This window comes from Alosa pseudoharengus, unplaced genomic scaffold, assembly GCF_046254945.1.
Source record: "Alosa pseudoharengus isolate Yale_2024_CS ecotype anadromous, Long Island Sound unplaced genomic scaffold, YU_APseudo_1.1 YU_APseudo_1.1_scf_23, whole genome shotgun sequence".
NCBI classification, from domain to species: Eukaryota; Metazoa; Chordata; class Actinopteri; order Clupeiformes; family Clupeidae; genus Alosa; species Alosa pseudoharengus.
This window is the reverse complement of record NW_027468685.1, coordinates 21,215,837-21,238,999: the sequence shown is the minus strand read 5'-3', so window position 1 is coordinate 21,238,999 and position 23,163 is coordinate 21,215,837. Positions and strand designations below refer to the sequence as shown.

Below are 23,163 nucleotides of genomic sequence, written 5' to 3'. Positions count from 1 at the left end.
AGATTTCTCGATTACTTGATGTCAGCGTGCGAACAATTAGACGTCGTATGAGTGACTTTGGGCTGTCCACAGGGCAAACCTACACGGACATCACAGATACTAATTTAAGGAGCATAATATCCGGCTATCTGGCCACTACTCCAAATTCTGGCTACAGAATTGTGTATGGATTTTTACGCAGCTCAGGAATCAGGTAGGCCAGAACACAGCCTACAAGTGTGAATTAAATGTTTTGGACAACTTTATCCATTTCCTTTTGAATACACGTTTAGGTTTTCTGTTCTTGCCTTAGGGTTTCACAGTTAAGGGTTAGGGAGACCCTTAGAGCTTTGGATCCAATTGGCAGTGCTATTCGTGGCCTTCAGGTGTTGCTGATCCCAAGAAGGCCGTATTCTGTGCCCTCTCCTTTATCGCTCTGGCACATCGATGGCAATCACAAACTTGTAAGGTATATAGCTTTATAAAGTTGTCTTTTTTAACCATCTATGAATACGGTTTCTTTTGAAATTATTCAATCCCCCTGAACTTTTTTTTAGCAGCATTCATACACTTCCACCTGTGTTCAATAAACATATCAAACCAGAACCGAACTATTTCAATAGCTCTAGACAACAGTAAGAACAAGTTTTTTTTTTAACTCAACGCAAATGTCACTTTTATAGTCTCACCCCTTTATGACAAGTACTTAGATGAGCACACTTCTACTGTTTTTGACCTGCTGCAAATGTGATTATCCTGGTAGCATTCCTGAGCATACCTCTCAATTCAGTTTAACTGTGTTTATGCACATGGGGAAAACATTTTTTCCAGTAAAAAACTCAAATACAACGTGATGATTTCTGTTTAAACCATATTATTAAGAAATGATATGAATGAATGATATTATTGTGGTTATTCATTATAATATATAGCTCAACTACAATTCCATTAGGCCTTCATGCTATCGTGCCGTAAGTGGTCAAGAGATTTGGACAGTATAGACTGACCATAAGCCTTCTGATGTAAGTTACTAAAATATTAGTTAGTTATCTAAAATTTTGCTACGGAATGAATTTTGTATGTCACAGATGGAGAATTATTATTCACGGAGGCATCGATGGATACAGTAGGAAGATCATGTATATGCAAGCCAATACAGACAACAAAGCCACAACTGTCTTCCAGTGTTTTATGACTGCAGTCAACACTTTTGGATTGCCACTGCGTGTACGAAGTGACAAAGGTGGAGAAAATGTAGATGTTGCTCGTTATATGTTACAACACCCATTGAGGGGACCAGGTAAGCTTGAGTGGCCTACTCATTATTAGACATGATGTAAAACCTGGTAACAATCCTGTGCTAAATGGATGGGTGGAAGGTGACATTACTATGTAATTTATTTTCATTTACAAGACAGAAGAAGTATGATCACAGGCAGAAGTGTTCATAATCAACGAATTGAGCGGCTGTGGCGTGACCTATGGTTCTCTGTCTTGAGCAACTATTACACTGCTTTCCGCCATCTGGAGGACTCTGGACACCTGGACCCAGACAATGATCTCCACCTTCTTTGTCTTCAATTTGTGATGATCCCAAGGATCAATGCCCATCTTGAGATTTTCCGGCATGCATGGGATCGACATGGACTTTCATCTGAAGGAGGCCGTTCTCCAGATAAGTTGTGGATTGCTGGACAGCTGTCACAATTTCCAACATTGTGTGACCAGGTGGGCCTTCAGCAGACATTTTGTCATAGGAAGCTAGTGAAATAGGAGTACTATTAATAAATGTTATTAATAAATGTTTAGTTGAATTTTAGTGTAGTATAACCTTGATTAGTGACATTTAGATACACAAGAGGGCTATACCACAAAATAAGTTTCCTGGCTTACCTGGGTAACACTGGGAGTAACCGCTGAGCTCAAAACATATCAAGGATTTTTTGCCTACATTTTACATTTGTGACATACACATACTGTTGTAAAACATGTAGTGGAATGGTTGAAGCTTTATTTTAGAAATCAGCAGTTATACTCCCCAAGTTACCTGGGTAAGACAGTAACCTCACTTTGCAGTAGGCTATCTATACCCTTCGTGGCTATCCTTGTCAAAATAGTTGCTGTGAAAAAAAGCCCATTGTGTAAATTGTATTAAAATGTAACTACTTGAAAATGACTTTTCCCTTCCTGCAGGTGGATGGATCTTGGGGTGTTGATTGGGATGGACCAGTAGCCACTGAAAACATTGTGGAATCAACAGTGACTGTCCCAGAGCCTCCAGTTGCCCTGAGGGACATTGTTGTGTCCAGACTAAGTGATAGCATTGACCCTTTCATGCATAGCAATTCCTTTGGCATAGAAATATACAAGGAAGCTGTGAACTTTGCCTCCAATGTTTTGGGCCTGTAATACAAGCTACATCTGGTCACTCACAGAAGTCAATGCTTAACCATTTTATTTACATATTTATTTATTTATTTGTTTATTTTCCACACAAAAAAAAATCAAGCACATTTTCAAATCTATCAAAGTGGCATGTCAGTAGTTTTGAGCCTATTCAGTTATCATAGCATTTTGGCGGAAGGACTTCGAAGGATTTCCTGAAAGAGACACTTTCCCCAGCATTTTGGACTTTGATATTTGCATTCTTCCTTATAGCAAGTGGTATTTTATGATCTTAACAAAGGGAGTAATATTTAGCAACGAATCCAAGTATGAGCCATCTTTGATAATTGGTAGATTAACGAGTTATCGTTACGTTATGTGAAAATGTATTTCCCCGCCCCCCACCCCCCATAAAGTAGTCCATGTGGCTGAGGGACGACAGACTCAGTAATTGTTTTGACATTTAATTACATGAAAACAGCCATATTCTTGATTTGTTTAATCTCCTCTAAACCATTATTTTTTCGAATACATCTTCAAATCTACCAAAGTGGCATGTCTGTAGTTTTGTTGATCGGTTAATATTCGCTGGCGGAAGGATTTCATTGGCAGTGCGATTTAACCAAGGTGCCTAGCAGTGCCGGATTCTTTTTGGATTTGGATGGTCATGGTGAAGGTCAGAAAAAACGAGTAACGTGAGTCATGTAGGACTAAAGGCATTATATAATGCATAAATATGCTTAGTAGCAAGCATGCTTACTAGTCAACCGATGAGTCATGGTTAGAAATGAATTTAATATGTACGACTAGGTTAAGTACATTGTACATTCTACCTTATAATGCTTACAGGTGACATGTTTGCATATTAATCTTTGGTATGTCGAATGATATAAATTTGTAGATTGTTGGTGTTAATGACAATTGGTGCCAGTTTGATAGATATAACCCCCCCCCCCCCCCCCCCAGGCTAACACGTGGATTATGCAGAACATTGGACAACTGTAAGTACTTTCATAAACGTTAGGGCTGTAGAGTGTTCTTCAAAACATCTGCTATGGATGGTTTAACGTTAACGTTACTATTTTCTGACCACATTGCGGTTCACATTGTCGCCTTGGCTAGTTGGTTTTTGCTCAAGTAGCTAGCGTTAACGTTAAGCTAACCAGTAAGTGTTAACATCACCATAAAGCACGCCAGCTTGCCTTGGCTAGTTAGTCTTTGCTAAGTAACGTTAACGGGTAAGTTTTAGCACCATAAAACGAAAATAAAAGGGCAACCAGGCAAGGAGTGTGCAGTGTAACGCGTTAATATCTTAACTGTAGTTTTGATGATGTGCCAAATTAACGTTACTTTACGAATATTTATCTAGTTGCCAATTCGCAAGGAGGACACAGCCAGATATGCTTGTATGGCGCCACTGCTAAAGTAAAATAATACCAGAGGGAACTGCAGTGCTGCTAACTTCTAGTGGAAGACAAATATATTTAAAATATGACTGTTGGTACGCCTCTACTACCAGCGTAAAACATTTAACTATAAACTGTCTCCCGCGCTGGCTCCTAGTTATATGCGTCACAAGGTGAGCATAAGCTAAGTAAGGGATAATGGACGACACGGTGATCTGTTAACAGAAATGAATGCACTGTCGAGGTTGTAATGCGCGGAGGGCCGTTTAAACCTCGTAAGTGCATTCATTTCTGTTAACAGACCACCGTGTAGTCCATTATCCCGCTTATTCCACTGGGTACGACTTCCACTGGGTGAGCATTGCGAATGTCGGAGCTGACTTCAAGTGCAAGTGTGAAGGAGGCGGTAAAGTTAACTATGGTTATTCCACTGCTTCGTTGAATTTCCCATTGTTCTACGTAATTTAGAACTACCATTAACATTGTTATTTGAACACAACGCAAGTGGCAACAGAACGTTGAAAGTGTTGGAAGCATTTCGAGTTTGGGAAGCAAACATAAAATATTAACGTTTTTTCCAACTTCCGCTCGGATTATCAGATAGGAACCGTTTATTGAATGTCTTATGAGTACGAGTTTTCGCACCGCACTCGTTCGCATCATTTCGGACCTGTTCACATGTGGTCTGCGAATCTCCATAGGAAATGAATGACTTCCGGTCGTTTCGCAGCCATATCTACTGTGATAATGTGAAGAAGGCATTACTGAGCAAGGATAACATTAACAAGATTTCTCAAGACAATCACGATATGAAATAAAGTTGTAGATTACAGAAGGGTTTGGCAGCTGTAATCGGTTGTACAGTGTAAATGAGATGTTGTAGGCACTATGACTAAATGTAAGGTAGGTTACATGAGACAGGGTTCCCACTCTAAATCGAATGTAAAATTCTATGACTTTGCCCTGACAAAAATAACTGAATTTCCATGACCATACTGACTAATGATTTCAGAGCATTCGTGTAGCCTTCAAGAATTTTATCTTTTTTAGAGTGGGAGATGAATAAATGGGCATTAAATAAAGTTAGGCTATAAGCAACCAGCAAAGCTAATAACCAGCTATACACCATTTCTGCATGGAAATATTTGTCTTAATGGCAAGTCAATTTTAAACTATGCTATAACCAAATTCCGTGATATTCCCTGCCTAAAAATTGATAAAATTCCCTGACTTTCAAAACTACATTCTATGCAAACATTCTAAAGCACGCATTGATGGATGATAGACAGTGACCGTCTACTATGTCATAGAGCGACTTATATGGCACATATTCAACAGGGTCTACCAGGTGTAAACATGCAGCAACACACAAAATACCAAAGTTGATTGGGCAACTAGTCTGCTATGAAAAGTTATGGAGTTATGAGTTATTATCTAAAATGTTTCTAGCCATTACGACTGAGAGTAAGCCAGCAAGTGCATGAACTTGTTTGATTAGTCTGTTTTCTACCCCGCCATTCATAGGTTAAGAAAGGGGGGGGGGGTGTTTGCAGACCCCTTGTTGTATACTATTCAGAACCTGGCCAGAATGTCTTAAACTTTTATTTTTTTACCTTTCAGATCTGAAAATGATCGCCTTCGGGCCGCAGCCTACTTGCAAACGGCCTCTCACCTCCTTAGAGAGCCAAATAGTGATACAGCACGTAGTGCCACATGTATTCCCTACCACCCATCAGTTCAGTCTTTGCGCCCAAACCCTTTAATCCCTCACATTGCCTCTAACACGCATAACTCATCCTCTCAAGAACAAATGCCTGTAGAAACCTATATCCCCCCACACACGAACACACACAAATGCACCCCCACACCGTGCCCTAGCCCACAGCAGACCTACATCCCCACACACTCCAGCACATTGTCCTTTCAGGGAGGAAGTATAACTGCCTTGTCACAGCAGGGAAATAGGCACTCCTTTCTCCCCAAAGCACCCAGCAGCATTCAGTCCACTTTGAGGACTCTTTTTCAGCCCTATAATGCTGCAGGACAAAGTGGAAGGATGCATAGACATATGCAGGTGTTTTGTTGTGTGCATGAGCCTCTGTGCACTTTGGCACCATCACAGGCAAAAAAAGAAATGTTAACTTTAGCAGGCCTTGGTCATCGTAGACTAGAACTCAAGTCTGTGACTGGGACATTTGAAGAGTTTCAGGATCAGCTCTTTGAAGCCTACCCTCTACTAATAAATGCTGGTGGGTTTAAATTGATGAGAGGTGGTAGAAGCCAAGCATTGGAAGACATCCCCATGCCAGTCTATGGTTACACAATCCCTTTTCTCAAGACCCTAAGTTCGCTTCGCAAAGCAATAGCCTACATTATACCATTGCAAAAGGCCCTCCCTCTCAACTGTGGCAGCCTACCAGTCATGGCTGATATGGTAAGCTTGAAAGATATTTTCATATATGTGTATGATACTTATAATTAAACATTGTAAATTGTATATGCCACTGGTGTGGGGCAAACTTACTAATCACCATCACTGCATTTGTACCTCTGTCAATTCAAGAATGTGATCAAAGAAGTTTGCCAGTCCTGTTCTGCATCCGTACCCCTGTTTGAATTACAGAAGCATATTCAGCAGTGTGGACGGTACCCAGCTTTTCTAAACTTTTCTATCCATTCTTATCGACCAACAAATAAATAATTTGACTGCCATAATCCCAATTTCAGCAGCGTCCATTCAACGTTGTTACTTATACCAGTTGTGATATATGGTGTACGCAGTAAAATATTTGTTTTCAAATCTTTCAAAGATTCATCGTTATATTTAAATTAGCAATTTAATTTATCAATTGTGTCATTAAAATGAGGTGGTTGGGCTTGTGTCATCTCAAACAGATATAACTTTTAAGATTGGTTTCTTATTATAGGGCCAGTTTGCATGAGGAGTCCATAATCCATATGTCCAGTTTGCATGAGGAGTCCATAATCCAGTCAAGCCCTAGAGGAAGTTCCTCCTGGCCTTTGAGAGTTGTGTTGATACAAGACCCTTTTATGGAAAAATTCAATCCGAATGATGGTAATGCTGTTTTTCACATTGATACTTATGTGCAGTATCTTGTCAGGTCAATTGCGGTCAATATCTGTTTAAATAGTCTTGAATTGTGTACATTATTAAATGCCATATCTGTGTAATCTATTATTTGCTTTAGATAAAAGTATCAGCCAAATGACTGACGAGCCAGACCCATATCAAGATGTAGGGTCTGGGGATTCACCATTCGCAGTGCTTAGTCCGAGGGGTGGAATAAACGGTTGTTTTTCAAATTCCCTCTGCACGCAATAGGATAGTACTACAACTCAGGAGTCTCATGCGTTTTCCCACCAGCGGAGCTAGTTCAAACTTTTGCCAACTTAAACAAAGCTTAACTCGTGTCACGCTGTTCGCCAGCAGCAGCATCCATTTTTGTTTTGTTTTCAAGTAGCAGGGAATTCGCGCTGAACCGTCGCAACTCAGCTAGACTACCCTGGCAGCAAATTACATTCGCTGCCGCTATGATGCGTCTAGATTTCTAGGCTAGATTTTGGAGGTATTGTTGGGCAGAACTTTGTATTTCCAACTGTCTGTAGGTGGGATTTACTTTGCTTTTGTTTCTTTTTTTTTTTTTTTTTTTTTTTTTAGCTGAGAAGATGCGAACTGTTATGGTGTCTCTATCCCTGAACACCCAACAGTTTGAGGAAGTACTACGTAAAGAGTTCCCTTTCCTTGGGAGTTCACCATTTGAACTCTGTAGACTGGGGAAAAACAGACTGTTGCATCCCCTGTCCTGCCCAATTAAAACACCATCTGCCATCCGAGCCAGTGGGGAGCTTGGCCGATCCGCTCTTTATATCAGGCCCCAGGTATTTGTCCACTAAGTAGTACAGTACATTTGTGAAACTTTACATCTTGTATAAATAATAAGTGTTTGCATATATACAGGTCAGGCTTAACACATGTTTATTTGTTTCCTGTCATTTCAGTTGGACTTGGACATTTTTGCTGAGACTTCAGAGGTAGTGTGCATCAACTTTAAATTGCTGGTGTATCATTCTACATCTTTCTATGAAATCTTTCTGCACCAGACACTTAACTAATTTAACTTGTTTACATGCCCCAATGTTCTGGTTAAATGGGCATATGTCTGGTCTTTTTAGGGTTTAGTCAATATTTGGGTTTTTTAGGAATATAAGATTAATCCGGTTATGGCAATTGGAATGAGGTGCTTACACGACTACGCTACCAGTAAAATACATTTTATTTTATATTGCAGATATACTCAATAGCAATAGCATCCATCCCCTTCAACAAGACTGAGCCCTTAGCTTTAAATATTTATATAACTAACAGACTTACTGTTTGCTTTTGTGCTTGAAGGAAAATTACTCTGATGGTGGGTCTCCCACTCCTGCTGTCATTAGATCGGCCCACCCCTCCCCTTGCCACCAAGGGACTCCCAGTGTCGTAATCGAGGTATCACATGCCTGGCCTTTGCCTCCTGTCTCTCCACCTTCTATGAATCCAGCCTGCCCTCCTTGCCAGCAAACCACGGCAACGACTAACATCAGCCCAGCCTGCCCTCCTTGCCAGCAAACCACACCAACGTCTAACATCAGCCCAACCTGCCCTCCTTGCCATCAAACCACGGCAACGCCTAACATCAGCCCAGCCTGCTCCCCTTGCTGGCGATCCACGCCGCCTCACAGCCCAGCCTGCCCTCCTTGCCAGCAAACCACGGCAACGCCTAACATCAGCCCAGCCTGCTCCCCTTGCCAGCAAACCACGGCAACACCTAACATCAGCCCAGCCTGTCCTCCTTGCCAGTAAACCACGGCAACACCTAACATCAGCCCAGCCTGCTCCCCTTGCCAGCAAACCACGGCAACGCCTAACATCAGCCCAGCCTGCTCCCCTTGCCAGCATACCACGGCAACGCATAACATCAGCCCAGCCTGCCCTCCTTGCCAGCAAACCACGGCAACGCCTAACATCAGCCCAGTCTGCCCTCCTTGCCAGCAAACCACAGCAACGCCTAACATCAGCCCAGCCTGCCCTCCTTGCCAGCAAACCACGGCAACGCCTAACATCAGCCCAGCCTGCCCTCCTTGCCAGCAAACCACGGCAACGCCTAACATCAGCCCAGCCTGCCCTCCTTGCCAGCAAACCACGGCAACACCTAACATCAGCCCAGCCTGCTCCCCTTGCTGGCGATACACGCCGCCTCCTAACAGCCCAGCCTGCCCACCTTGTCAGGCAGCAACTCCAGCCTCGTCACCTCATTCAGCCTCATCAGATATAACATGGTCTCCACCAAATGAGACATTTGAAGAAATAATTTTAGATGAGACCTCATTTGTTGGCGTTAATGAAGCAGACTTGGAAGATTCACCAGATCGTCTTGAAAGCCTGGTTAAAGCGTTACAGAACAGGTTGCCTGAACTTCCACCACCACGGAGTAACACAATTAATGTTGTTAGGGATGATGTATTTAATTGTGCAGAAAGGGCCTTTAAACGACAAAGGTTCAACCCGGAAGCCCCCATTTATGTTGTCTTTGTTGACAATGATGGGTCAGTGGAGGGGGCTGTAGACCAAGGTGGGCCAAGGCGGGAGTTCCTCAGACTTTTGACAAGAGACATACAACACAGCCGAATCTTTGAGGGACCAGAGGAGTCGAGATCACTTGCGCTTGATGGCGGTGGTAAGTATAATTTATATATCTATAGTGGTTATAGTGGTTTAATGTTTTTGTTATGCCTACTTACCAGGGATGAAAATGAGCACCACCCAAATGCTGGTAAAATATGAATGGCTGGTGGATTTCAGTAATTTAATATTGATTGGCTGGTAAATTTGACCAAAAATCTGCCGGTGTCTAGTAGATGTACACACTTTCAAATTTTTAATTTCCACCCTATGCTACCTACCATATCTTGTAGGGGTAAAACGGTACACAAAAAGCACAGTTTGGTTAATACCTCAGTTATGAAGTCACAGTTGATATAAGCCTGATATTTTTGATGCACAATGCGAATAGTATTTTTAAAAGGGGTCAAATGTTTCTTGATGTTAATTGACTTAACTGACAATATGGTCTGCTACTTAAAATGTTTGAGAACTTGAATTTGACACCTGGTCCACAATCATGTCTACTGTTTATTACTGTTAAAGACTGCATTTGGTACATGTGGTATGCATCTGTATTGAAAGTTTATTAAACTTCAGTATGAATGTGTGTACTTATACACCCCTAATATCTATTCTCCTAGCACTACAAGATGGCCTATACAGAACTATTGGCAGGATGCTGGCTGTGGCTTTCATCCAGGGGGGCTTGCCTGTTCATTTTTTTTCTGATAGACTTTATAGTCAAATTACTGGACTACCATCCCCAAAATACAGAGTAGAAGATGTAGTGGATTATGACATTAGATCAATATTGGAGAAGGTAGGTGTCCTTTTATGCTTGAATCACTCTTTTTGGAGCATGATATTATGTTGGTGTGGGAAAGTCGGTCGGTGTGGTTATTGTTACTTCAAGGAAAACAATTAGGCTACTGTCTTTAATGCACTGTCTGTGTGTCTGTATTTGTATTCTAGATAAGTACGGCTGGAACCGTGGAGGCTGCAAGGTTGGAGGTGATGGCTGCAGCAGAGACCCTGGGTGTGATGGGCGCGCTGAAGTTCATTAATAACCTTGAGGACCGAGATGTCGTTGTCCAAATTGCCCTTCAGTTTTATTTAGAAGACCGACTTGCCCAGGCTCTTACACAGTGAGTATAATCAAAGTCTTATAGGCAAGTCACCACTCTCTTGGTAACAGTTTCGGGTAGTTATTTCGGAACATTATGTCAATCATTCAGTCCAACAATGTGGTTGGTTATTACGGCTTCATGATTTGGGGAAAATAGCTAATTCTGATTTTTCTGACGGATATTGTGATTGGCGATATTATTATTTTTAATGTCAATCAATTGATTCAGTTCAATATTCCAAAAGTCTCTTTAATTTCTGCCACCCTTGATTGGTGAGCATGCACAAGATGCACAGCACCCCGACCGACTGTGAAGCTCACCAAGTCAGAATGTCTGGGCCCCTCATGCACTACACACACCCACCAACCAGAAGTGGCACAGTCTAAGAGGATGAAATTAATTTTAAAGTCAGAAATGTGACAAAATTAACTCTGCTTACTGCTTGGTTGAATTTCCCATTGTCCTACGTAATTTAGAAGGACCATTAACCATATGTTATTTGCACACCTTTGAAGTAGATCCATTTGTTTGGCCGTATCACACTTGTATATTAATTCGCTGAAGTTTAAATGACCATGTTGCATCCGAGCTGTAAAATGCAGATGTTCGTCATATGCTACAATGTTGCTATGTTCTGGAGGTGGCTTTTAGCTAGATGGATGACAGCAGGCTAAGTAAAATAGCGATGTTTCAAAGCTCATCAGAATCCTGGGATACGCCTGCAGTTCTACAAACAAGACAGTTTTAGCGATTAAAACAGGAACTGAACACAATGCAAGTGGCAACACTGGAATAAGCGGGATAATGGACTCCACGGTGGTCTGTTCACCGAAATTAATGCACTTACGAGGTTTAAACAGCCCTCTGTTTGCTTTGGGGCCGTTTTACAACCTCGACCGTGCATTCATTTTGGTGAACAGACCACCGTGTCGTCCATTATCCCTTACATGATTGTTTGTAGCTTTTGCGATTAGGTAATGGGATGGCTCATATTGTGATTACAATTGCAATGGGGATAATTGTGCAGCCCTAACTTGCATTACAGGAAGTGAGTGGTAAACTGCCATATTGGCATTACGAGTGCTGTGTCTCCTCATAAAGTCTGTTTGTATAATGTGAAAATAATAGCTGACTACTGTAATGCTTCTGGGGAGTGTTTCACGGAAGTACTGTTTTCCCTTTGTTATAGGTTTAAGGAGGGCCTTTTGACATTGGGGCTCCTTGATGAGGTGATGTGCAACCCAAGAGCCTTCCAAAGAGCCTTTACACAACCTCCACTCCCACTGACAGCCACCGACCTTGCCAACCTCTTCACCCCAACGCTGTCTCCAGTGGGCAGCAACAGAAGAAGATTAGAGAACCGCACTATTGCCCACTGGAGGGATTGGTTGTTGGAAGTGGAAGGTAAGGAACTTCCCTGTATCATTTTTACCTATAATGGCCTCGTTACACCAAACAACTTTGACAAGATTTGGGAAAGATTCTTGAAAGATTGTAGTCTTTTAACTTATGCCCCCCATTCAAGCTTTACTCAAAAGACTACAATCTTTCAAGAATCTTTCCCAAATCTTGTCAAAGTTGTTTGGTGTAAGGAGGCCATAAGACGAAAATGTTTGAGGCTCTGATTTGTGTTTTGTTTCTGTGTTTTAGAAGGTAACATGGACCATGTTCAAGTAGAGGATGTACTCGTCTTCTGCAGTGGAGCCTCCCGAGTGCCACTTTCTGGCTTCCCGGAGCCACCAATGCTGGACTTTTTCCTTGTTACAGACTCCAACAGTTTACCTCTTGCAAACACGTGTTCGGTCACACTAAGGCTACCTCTGCATTCTAATTATGCTGATTTTTCAAGGGCAATGCAGCTGGCTGTGGCTTGCTCAGGGGTATTTGGCTGTGCGTAAGGGAGGGAGGAGGGGTGTTGTTGGTGTGGGTATTGGGGGGAGGGGGGTTGACTCCCACGATTTTTTTTTTTTTTTTTTTTTTCTGAAAGGAGCCACCAATGCTGGACTTTTTCCTTGTTACAGACTCCAACAGTTTACCTCTTGCAAACACGTGTTCAGTCACACTAAGGCTACCTCTGCATTGTAATTATCCTGATTTTTCAAGGCCAATCCAGCTGGCTGTGGCTTGGTCAGGGGTATTTGGCTTTGCGTAAGGGAGGGAGGAGGGGGGGATTGACTCCCACAATTTTTCTTTTCTGAAAGTGTGTTTGAGGTTATGTATAGTTTAGGTCTACCTTTTTCACAGGTCCCTTGAGGAAGACTTCCGTTTTGGCCTGGATGAAGAAAAAACCTTCAAGTTTTGAGTCATTTTGTCAGTCTGGCTGTGGCAAATGTGGAGTGAAGAAGTTTGTGTTCTCTGGTTTACCGCTGGCCCACTGTGGTGTACCAGGCATTCTGTGTGGAATGGGGAGGGTGGAGGGCTGACTCCCAAGGTCTTTTTTCTTTTTTGTAATTAAAGAACCAGGTGTTAATAATTAATGTAAATGTGAAGTAGTTTGTGTACTCTGATTCACCACTGACCCATTGTGTACCAGGCATTCTATGTGGAATGGGAAGGATGGAGGGCTGACTCCCAATGTCTTTTTTTTTTCTTTTTTCTTTTTGTAATTGTAATGTATGGGTGATTTATTGGCCAGGTTTGTATTGGTCTCTGCCCTGCAAAATAAAAATTCAACTTCTTTAAAGTGTAACATTCTATTCAAACATTTGTGAACTTTTAAACATTATTTTCTACTATCTTAGATTTTAGTTTCACATTATAGACATGACCAATAGGGCTGCAAATTGTGGGTAACTAGTGTTGAGTATTGTGAGTAGTTGTGGACCATAGGAACTTTAATCATAGCTAATAGCCAAATATAAATACAATGCGAATTTATGGTAATCCTGTTGGTTAGACTGGCGACCCACAGCTGGATAAGCAGGTCCCCTGAGCATTATGCATTGCCAGACACTGGGCTTCTCTGCCCGCTGATGTTTTGCTCAAAGGTCTAGGTGGTCCACTACAAACAGTCAATCAGCCTTCATGCAATTTCAGCTCAAAACCTTTTAATTCAAACTGCAGTCCGAAGGATACATTTGTCCAGAAAACGTTAAACTTAGCCTAGAGGCTGGGATACATATTTACAAATTTGAAGATCTGAAGTGGGCTCATTCTTTCACACAAACATACGGGTATTTGTGGGCGTTTTTTACGAGGTAACCAGGTACGCCATGTTTTTGGAGGTGCAAACAAACGCTGCGTTGCTATTGAGATTACATAGTAAGGAGCTAGCTCAAGGGTTATAAATGTATTTTGTTGTGTTTAGTTGTATAATGAAAGCACAGCTTTTATGGCCATCCATGCGTCTTCCCTTCTGGCTCTTTGGCTATGAATTTGGTAACTATAGCTGACTATTTGACGTCTTTAGAACACTAAACAGGTGGAGGTATCAAACATTCTACATTTTTTGACGTTAATCACTCCTATGAGGTAATTGCTATTGTCTATCCAAAGTAAAGTATCTGTTTTGAAGTTAACTTTGATGGTCAAATCAACCAAAACTCCGATTGTTTGCACCTCCAAGTGGTGTGTGAGGTAGGTCTGTGACGCGAGTTTGTGAAGAGAAAATGTGATAAGCCTATTAGGCCAGCCCATAGACTATATATAGAACAGCCTATGGCATTTTTCATAGTTATGGTCCTGTTTTGCAGATAGTTTTGCAAAGCGACTAGGCTACATTGTTACGCATAATACATTTAAGCAACAATAGCAATTATCACTAATAACGACACAAATAGGCTAATGAATGTTTGTTTAATGAAGTTTCAACATTGTACAGTGTTCCTACATGTATTCATGTTCCAACACGAGCCTACATGTATCCATCATGTTCCAACAGAATAAGTACATGTTGCAACAATTCTGGGCACATGTTGGATACGTGTAAGTTAATGTAGGTATATGTAGGCTGCTTATAAAAAGGCAATTATTCTGATACATGTAAGTAAAGCGGGTGGTATGACGTTCGGTTGGTCGATGGGTTGGTTGATCAGATGGACGGTCGGAAGGTTTTTGGCACGATTCCCGCGCCATAAGTTCGAACTCTCAATCGCAAACAAGGATGCAAAGTTTGGTCGTTTGAACTACTGCCCCTAGGCAATCACACTTGTGTCGTTCCTTGGTAGTTCCTGTTAGTGTCCGGAGCGCCTAACCAAAAATCACAACCGCCTAACCAAAAATTGCGAAGTGGATGTTTATCTCGTGACTCAATTATTGATCTATCCTGTAGCTTAATTTTGATTAAGACACTGACTCCCCTACTTGGCTCATTCTTGCTATTTATGTTAATTCAAGTATTGCCTTGCTTTTAGTATTATAATCTTCACAGACTCTTAGAACAGTAGTGATAAATGGTGTAGTGGCTAGAGCAGAAGACTTATTATCCCAACATTGTAGGTTTGATTTTCTTATGATGTGAGATTGTCCTCTTGCTTCTCGCTACCTGCAGGTGAACTGTTTGACTGATATCTTGTAGCCTACCTATGTTCTCTCGATGTAGAGTAACTATATACATAAATATGTATGGTCAAAACCTATTGTTGTGTCTCGTAGGCCTACTCTTACTCAGAGATGAAAAGAAGAGATAGGATGCGAACTCCGGCCGAGCGCGTAATGCATTGATGCGCTACCGTTAAGCCACGAGACAATTGATAACATTTGCGATACCCAGACATTTGTCCAGGCTATATATTTTTTCCAACATAGATATTTAATACAAATAATGACACATATTGGTCGGCTTCAGTAAAATGTTTTATATACTTGCAATAGGTTTAGGTTTTTGCAGATGACGATGACAATGTCAGCATTAATCACTCAGTTTAAATTAGAAAAATGTCAACATAGGCCGTGGCAGAGAATTTCTAGGGGGTGGGGTATTACACGTTGCCACTGTTTCCACCAATGATATGTATCGCTGCATCATCAACAACGTTGTTGGAACTATGGTGTTCGAATGTCGGAGGTAGCGAATTGCGACACAGGTACGATGCTTTCTGGAAACAGGTGTAATAGTGTCGTTGTTTGGTCGCAAGTTGCGTCGTACCATGGTGGTTGAGCAACGTCGTTGCTAACTTTTCTAGAAACGACCCCCAGGTCTTCGTCAGATAAGCCTACACCATTACCTGTTGCAATATATCTGTGTGCATTCCTACATTACGTCTATTTCTTTGATAACATGATTTGCTACCACGTAGGCTACTGTAACAATAAGCCGCTATTATTAGGACTCAACACACTTTGGTCGTATTATGCTGTGGGCTTTAATTAGCGCATTTCGGGTAGCCTATCCTACATCTGGGCAATAATTATTGAACAAATTGCAGTCTACATGCCATGACAAATATTACCAGTAGTAGGCTACTGACCGAACTAGGGGTGGGCGATATATATCGCCTGCGATAATATCGTGATTGTTGTTTTAACGATGTGCAAATTTACATTATCGAGTATTTAAATTACTTATGGGGAAAAAACACTGGAAATCACGCACTGAAGACTCATACATTCCCAGGAGGTAGGCTATGCGGGAGAAGTGCAGCAGAGCAAGTGTCACGTGATCACTAGTGGGTCACAACGTTGTCCCACGCAGCCTAATGTTTATTTTGTGCAGCGAGAGTAGCCTACTTGGGATTTTGGCTACTTCTGTTCAAGTAGCATTGATGAGACAGTCACGTTTTTTCCTACACGGTATTATATGGAGAGAAAACATTAGCCTTTGAGTATTTTAATAGTCAGTTGTAAACAAATAACTATTCTCATGTAACTCTTTTGTAAATGGATTGAAGTTCGCTCTACATTTACCGATTATGCTAACCGTTAGCATCTCTATGGGATTTCTCATATACATTAGCCATAAGCTAACGCATTAGTTTCTATTCTGTAACTTGGAATGCTAGCCTACGTGATTGCTCTAAAACAAAACATAGAAGGAAATAACTGAGATGTAGGCTACTCTGTTGGTCTGCTCTTAGTTTTACAGTGAATCCTATGTAAAGGTTTGAAAGGAACTTCAGCTTCAGACTTTCTCTTGGGAAACTGTTAGGCCTATTCATCTTCTCTAATGTAGCTGGCTAGACCATGTCATTGCCACACACACAAGTGGGGGCAGAATTGGAAATGTGTCATAGAGTGACAATGCATTGGTTGATTTGGTTAAAAAGTCACAGGTTAGGTTATTGGTTATTATTCTAATGATGCTATTCATAAATAATGAGCTGTAAAGTAACTCAGACTTTAACAAAAAGTTTTTTTTAAAGGATATCGACTAATTATCGTTATCGTCAAAATCACAAAAAATATCGAAATATTATTTTTTGTCCATATCGCCCACCCCTAGACCGAACATGAAATAGATTGTTTACAAGTTATGGTAATGTTATTCTGGCGTGAACATTGCGCTTTCATCACGTTAGCACCCTATGATTACAGCTTGTTATGTCTCGTCAAAATGATTACAGCTCGTTATGTCTCATCAAAATTCATGGATGAAGGAAGGTTCGCTTTATCCCAGATAACCATACTCGTTTCACTTAGGCTAGACTAAAACATAAGAGAAGAACTTGGCACTAACCATGTAGTCATGTTTTCTATAGCATAATCGTTAACCTGTCGTTCTTTGAACTCTTTAAAATTTTTTGGATATGTCTGCGAGGTGTTTAGCCAAGTTCCAAGTGTAGCCTACTGCTTTTAAATGACTTTGTGTACCTGATGGCTTGCCTTCACTATTCGCGATGTATCCGAAATAGTTGCAGATTTCACTGCACCTTTTGTTTTATCCACAAGGCCTAGAACTGTCGGCAAAAGAACTATGTTGACGTTGGCTGCCCACTCACTCACTCAGAGCTGCCTGCTTAGAAACGCCCACTTGCCTAGATGCGTGCAAGGAGCAGTGAGAGCAGCAGTTCACACAGACACAGAACGTTATTATTTTAATAAAGTATCGATTCTAAAAACGTCTGAAATCGTATCGTTTTTTGCGTGAAGGCATCGTGATACCTTTTTAGTATCGATACACCATGCAACACTACTTTTTAGTTCTTCAGAGTCCTATTTTTTCTACCCATGCTATCTGTACCACGTCCATTACAAACACTAGCATCAGGTTTACCACTGCCAACTCCAGCTATGTGGGACAAAGGGTCGAAATAAACATTGTATGCTTAGTGGACAATGTGGACTTACATTCAGATGCACGGTGACTATAATAGATGATTGATGTCATCTCCAAAAGTCAGATATTCTCCTTCAGAATTAGAATAGGTGAATAACAGATCCAAGACTTCATCACAAGTGAACGTTTTATTCAACATTTGGTGTATTTCTGCTTCAATTTGTGCAAAAACAATGGACAGAATCCCAAACAAAAGCACTGATCAGCTGGAGACTTCGCTCACTGCCTTGCACAACAGACAGACTGAGGAAGTCAATTGTCCCCAGGGCCATTAAACTGTTCAATGCTTCACTTAAAGGAAGAGGAGAGATAGACTTCTCCGCATAGTCTGTCTGCCTCTTCACCCCCTCCATGTTTGGATACTGTCTGTCCACTAGCCACTTTTTACCACTGTCTTTCTGCCTCACTGTTTGCATGCTATATTAGCACATATGCATAACCCCTTCCTCCATGCCACAGCCGAATTGTGGCCACACTTATACCTTTTCTTAATATAGTTATATATATATATATATATATATAGATATAGTTTTTTTCTTTTTTTAGATATATATATATTACCTTGCCTACTCGCTGATATGTCCATATTTATTTTATGCTGGTCTCTAGACTTTATTCTTGCACTGTTGGACTTACTCCTTTGCACCTTCACCATGACACTCACTCACACAGAGCACCTTACCTTACTATGCACAGAGAATCACAGGCTTAATCCCTGCCTCATTGCAAGCGCCTCTTGATTGATTAATCACCCACTATGTGGATACTGTTTTTAGAAATTATTTAGATTAAGTGTTATTTAGTATAATTTGTATTTTAGTATATTTAGTATATTCTTTATATTCTACTGTCCTTATTGCTTAGTTGTGTATTTTATATTATATACTTTTAATTACTTTTTTCTGCTGTTAGTGAATGTGTGTGTGATGTCTGTATGCTACTGAGACCTTGAATTTTCCCTGGGGAAAGTATCTATCTTTCTATCTATCTATCTATCTATCTTATTCTCCGGTTTTGTCACGTTTGATTTTACTACTTCCTCTGCTCTTTGAGAAGTGATCTTGGGCTTGAATCGAAGCTCTGTATGTCTGCCATCTAGTGGTAGAGAGTGACAAATGAGATTTGACAACGTACTTGGATCTATCATCAGTTTTAATCAGTTTTGCTGTTTGACGCAATTTTGCGACTTTGTCGCTTAGAGGGTTAAGCCCAGCGTATTTGAGACCAGGCGTAAGCCCTGTTGGTGCAACCGGCCCCAGGAGACTGCAGTCATCTCAAGACAAGTGTGTGTGCGCATGCATGTGTGCTTGTGTGTATTATTGTGAAAAATATTGTACAATTTTAAAAACAAAATGCATTACAGATTTTTTTACTATCTACATTCATGTGACTCACCTCCAGTGTGATTGAAGCGCTCTTTTGCAATATTGATGTTGTTGCTGAACACTTGTGCTTGACCAAGAAGGTTTTGTCCATTCCTCTTCCAGAAGTCAGCATCAACAGCTCCTTCCACCCATTGTTGCTTTGGAATCATCTCCTTGATCTTACTGTCATAGTAAGATATCTGCTGTCCATCCACAAGACCAACAGACACAAACTCGGGAAAGTTGTCAATTCCAGATGTGCCTGTATATATGTACTGATGGGAATGGATCACTACAGAAAAAACAATTGTAAAAAAAAAAAAAAGCGCTCATGTACAGTGAACAATGCTTAAAATGAGTTGGTGATGTTGACTCTTTATTATAACTGAAATTGTGTGGACATTTATAGACATGTGGTGGGATACTATCCTAATGAACAGCATGGCTAAAGTTTTCAGTGAATAAGATAATTAGAATGAGAATGAGAAGGAAGGAAGAGGTTTTCCTTCTCGTTGATGCTCTTGTCACCTCTGCGAATCATGTGAATAACATGATAACCGTAAAGACAAGTTTCACAATAAGAGCCAGTTAATTTAATTAATTTATTAAATAAAGTTAATTTGTTTTCTATTATAACATGCACCACAAATTTTGGGATACACAATGATTTGGCTCTACGGAAACCAACTGATGGAAATCCAATCAAAAAAGAAAAACTTCATTGTTTGTCTATATCAAAAGCTGTTGCTCACTTTGTGTGAATAATTTTCTGCATCTTTTTAATTCCAACCGTGGGTTATTTTGAGGAAAAACTAGGCAGAACAAATTATATACTAATATAATTTTAGTAGGAAATAGTATTAATTAGGACAAACATTTCTGAGGAAAACTGGACTCAGCAGACTATAGAAGCGCTGTGTTCCTCATAATGCGTCTCAACAAATTAAATTCATAATGCGCCTCAACAAATAAGGTTGACACACGTAGATCTAGTGCATCCATAATCAAACAAACAAATAATGACTAGGGTCTACTGTTCAACTCCTGTCTGCAAATAACTGCACCTCACAGGAAATAGCCAATGGTAATTTAGGACAGAAAACGCATCAGTTACTGAGGCAGAAGTTGCCACCCATAGTATCTTTATGAACTTGAAGGCAATGTCCACAACGAGCCACACACATTGCACTTAATCACTGACATCACACTAACTGCAGTTAAATTGCACTTAAATGTGAGATCCACAATACAACACTTGTTGTCAATTTCAGCATAGTTCAAGTACAAGTTATCAGAAAGATGTAAATGTAACAGATCACCCCAGTTGTGGTGCACTGGCATATCAAATGTATTGCATTCCACACTATAAGATATAGACTACTGGTGTAGTGGTTAGCGAAACACATTAGATGAGGTTTTGAGTATAAAAAAAAACATACAAAGTTAAAAGAAATAATATAGAATATAATGTCAATAATAAAGAATTCTAATTTAGATCATAATTTCGATTTAGTATCTCAGAATTCTGACTCAAATATCTCAATTCTGAGACAGTCTGTGGCCTTTTTTCGGAAATGGGCACATTCAACATTAAAAAAAATCAAAAGGGGAAACGAAAGAAAGGCCATAACGTTGTTCCGAAGTTTAGAATGTCAAGCATTATGATTAGATGGCTACTGCAATCAAACTTAAACAACACTGGACAGACTACAGTAAAGTCAACTAACGTTGCTTTCACGTGCTGTATTTTAATTATTTTCACGGTTACTTATCACCTTCAAAGCCCAATAATAAGTAGGCCTAGGCTAGCCTAATTTTGAACAAACACAACCTGAGATGCCTATCTGCCTTTTGTCTGACGTAGGCTACCCTCTAAATCATTGCGCATGAACTAAATCAGTCAACAAAGTAGAAATGCAACAACTAAACCGATTACCACATGAAAACATAACCAAAAAAACTAACCTCCAGATACTTGATGGTAGCCTGGCTTAATTGCCTTCCTACGTACTTCCGCTCGATTTTCATCTCCCTCCACCACTCCGTCTGGGATTCCGGCCATTGGCCGCGTTCGCAGCGGTAGATTCGACTCCGCGCCAATCAGCGAGCAGGAGGCGGGAGTTGTGAGAGACGACGTCGAGATTTTGCGCTGTGTTTGAATTGTAGTCCTCGAGGAGTTTGGCAATGGCATAAGTTAATGAAGCAGTTCAGTCCGTGCTGGCTACGCTTCCAAATATTCAGGAACTGAACTCCGAACAAAAAGAGTGTTTAACACATTTTATTTCGGGCAAATATGTCGTGGCCCTACTCCCTATGGGATTTGGGAAACGTTTGATTTGTATCGCGCAGTAGCCTCGATATTAAATTACAGCATGTGCGGCAGACCCGGTATGAATGAAGCGGCGTGTTTTCAATGATCACATCTAGCTTTGACAATTGTGATGATATTGTATCGCTGAGGCTATTTGCCCCAGTGTTGGGCTTTCTGTGTTCCCGGCGTGTGCGTGTGCGCGAGTGTTTGTGTCTCCCTCTCCCTCCTGTGTCATGGAATGTGTCAATGAGTTCTGATGTGTTTTGATTGGGGGGAGGTGTCCGGGAGGGAATATTTAGGTGTATAGATAGGTTAGCGATTGCTAAGGGGAGGGAATAGAATAGGGGGTTCTAAGACGTCTAAGTTTAGTCAGAGTAGAAGTGGTTTACTTGCGACTGAGTTGTGTTGCGTTGTTGGCCGATGAGTGTGAATGACGAGTGATTGAGACCGTGATTTATCAGCGATCATTTTGTTGTTTTGTAGTGGACACCTCCTGTTGCCCGTGCACTAGCCTGTACATCTATAGGAAATAAACTACCGGAGTTTTGGAACGATATATCAGCCTCCCCGTCTCCTAACTTCTCATCGGCGTTACAATATGTTATCTTCAACCTTACTGTTGAATAGTTATTTGCTATTCTTCCACTAACTCTTACATTTGTATCGCAAAGCTGGCATGGTAATTTACATCCATCTTGTTCGCTTTGGTGGGGAATGATAATTGTTGTGGGCAATTTCTGAGTGTTGTAGTGTAGCTTACTTCACGATCGAGCTGGCGCATAACATACGTCACGGCCAAACTTTAGCGATTGGGTGAAATCAGATCCAATCGTTTCAAACTTCTACAGAGTCCACGCATCCAGCTTGCAAACGTTCGTCAATAGCCGAGATCCCAGACCCTTGTAGAAGCGAAGCTTACCAAGGGGATGGCAAATTGCCAGGCTAACTTGATGGACGTAACATACGCCGAGGAGAAGGGCAACTAGCTTCATCTTCGTTAGATGTCACTGCAGGTGACAGGCTGTCTCGCTTGTTGAAAATCTGTAACGCCACCAACCACCTCAGTGGAGCACAGGACAAGCAATGAAGGGGTGGGATGGCAAGAATCTATTTAGAATGTCTGGAAAGGAGACTTACACCCAATGACATCGTAGAGCAGCACATGCGTCATCTGTTTCGTGGAAAAAGTTTTTGGGTAAGGTTGGGAATCGAAAATGAAAAGTGCAGCAAAGGGCCCTGCCTAGTGGGAGGAGCTAAACCGACCGTTGGTAAAGTGAAATAGGCAGAGCCTTATAGGGAGGGAAAGTAATCTCATCGCCATCTAGTGGTTGCGTTCCTAGAGTTTAGCGCAGGGGATGGGATTTTTTTTTAGAAAAAATATATCTCGGTGCACATTTGGATCTTAATTTAATGCCTTCCATATGTTAGGCACTGGGGTCACCTCTATTGCTTCAAGTGGTCATACCTTATTTTTAGGATCAGTTGAATTGTTTTGAGTTATTGTCATAACATGGTGATAACAAACGACAGTTGCATGTGACGTCACAGGTTTGGGCGCTTAATCTCTAACTGATCAATACGGCAATTTGCTTAACTGGCTTACATATTTTTGTAATAACGGAAGGTGATGTAAACCGCGTGGTGATAACCTCTATGTCTGGATAACTGGTGTTGTGCTTCTACTCACATGAAGAGCTGGCAGTAAGTGTTAAG

General features: G+C 41.0%; 1 protein-coding gene across 2 annotated transcripts; it reads right to left on the bottom strand.

Moving 5' to 3' along the window:
* Positions 1-906: 906 nt before the first annotated feature.
* Positions 907-22,549, bottom strand: LOC143140882 (major histocompatibility complex class I-related protein 1-like). Of its 2 annotated transcripts, none has more exons than XM_076302013.1 (3): positions 21,105-21,598; positions 19,171-19,431; positions 907-1,740 (listed from the first exon to the last, which is right to left on the bottom strand). In XM_076302013.1, exons 1-3 carry the CDS (start codon positions 21,328-21,330, stop codon positions 1,580-1,582), a joined length of 648 nt encoding a protein of 215 aa, XP_076158128.1. In that variant the 5' UTR covers positions 21,331-21,598; the 3' UTR covers positions 907-1,579. The 2 variants fall into 2 exon arrangements, with proteins under 2 accessions (XP_076158128.1, XP_076158130.1); XM_076302015.1 differs by lacking the exon at positions 21,105-21,598 and adding an exon at positions 22,370-22,549 and having other exon boundaries at positions 913-1,740.
* Positions 22,550-23,163: the final 614 nt, after the last annotated feature.

Bases quoted from the DNA above. Each gene is read 5' to 3' on its own strand.
- LOC143140882 (XM_076302013.1), bottom strand. From the start codon at position 21,330: ATGCCATTGCCAAACTCCTCGAGGACTACAATTCAAACACAGCGCAAA. The intron at 19,432-21,104 runs GTTAGTTTTTTT...TTTTTTCTGTAG, and splicing joins CTACCATCAAGTATCTGGAG to TGATCCATTCCCATCAGTAC. The intron at 1,741-19,170 runs GTGAGTCACATG...CTATTTCACTAG, and splicing joins GCGCTTCAATCACACTGGAG to CTTCCTATGACAAAATGTCT.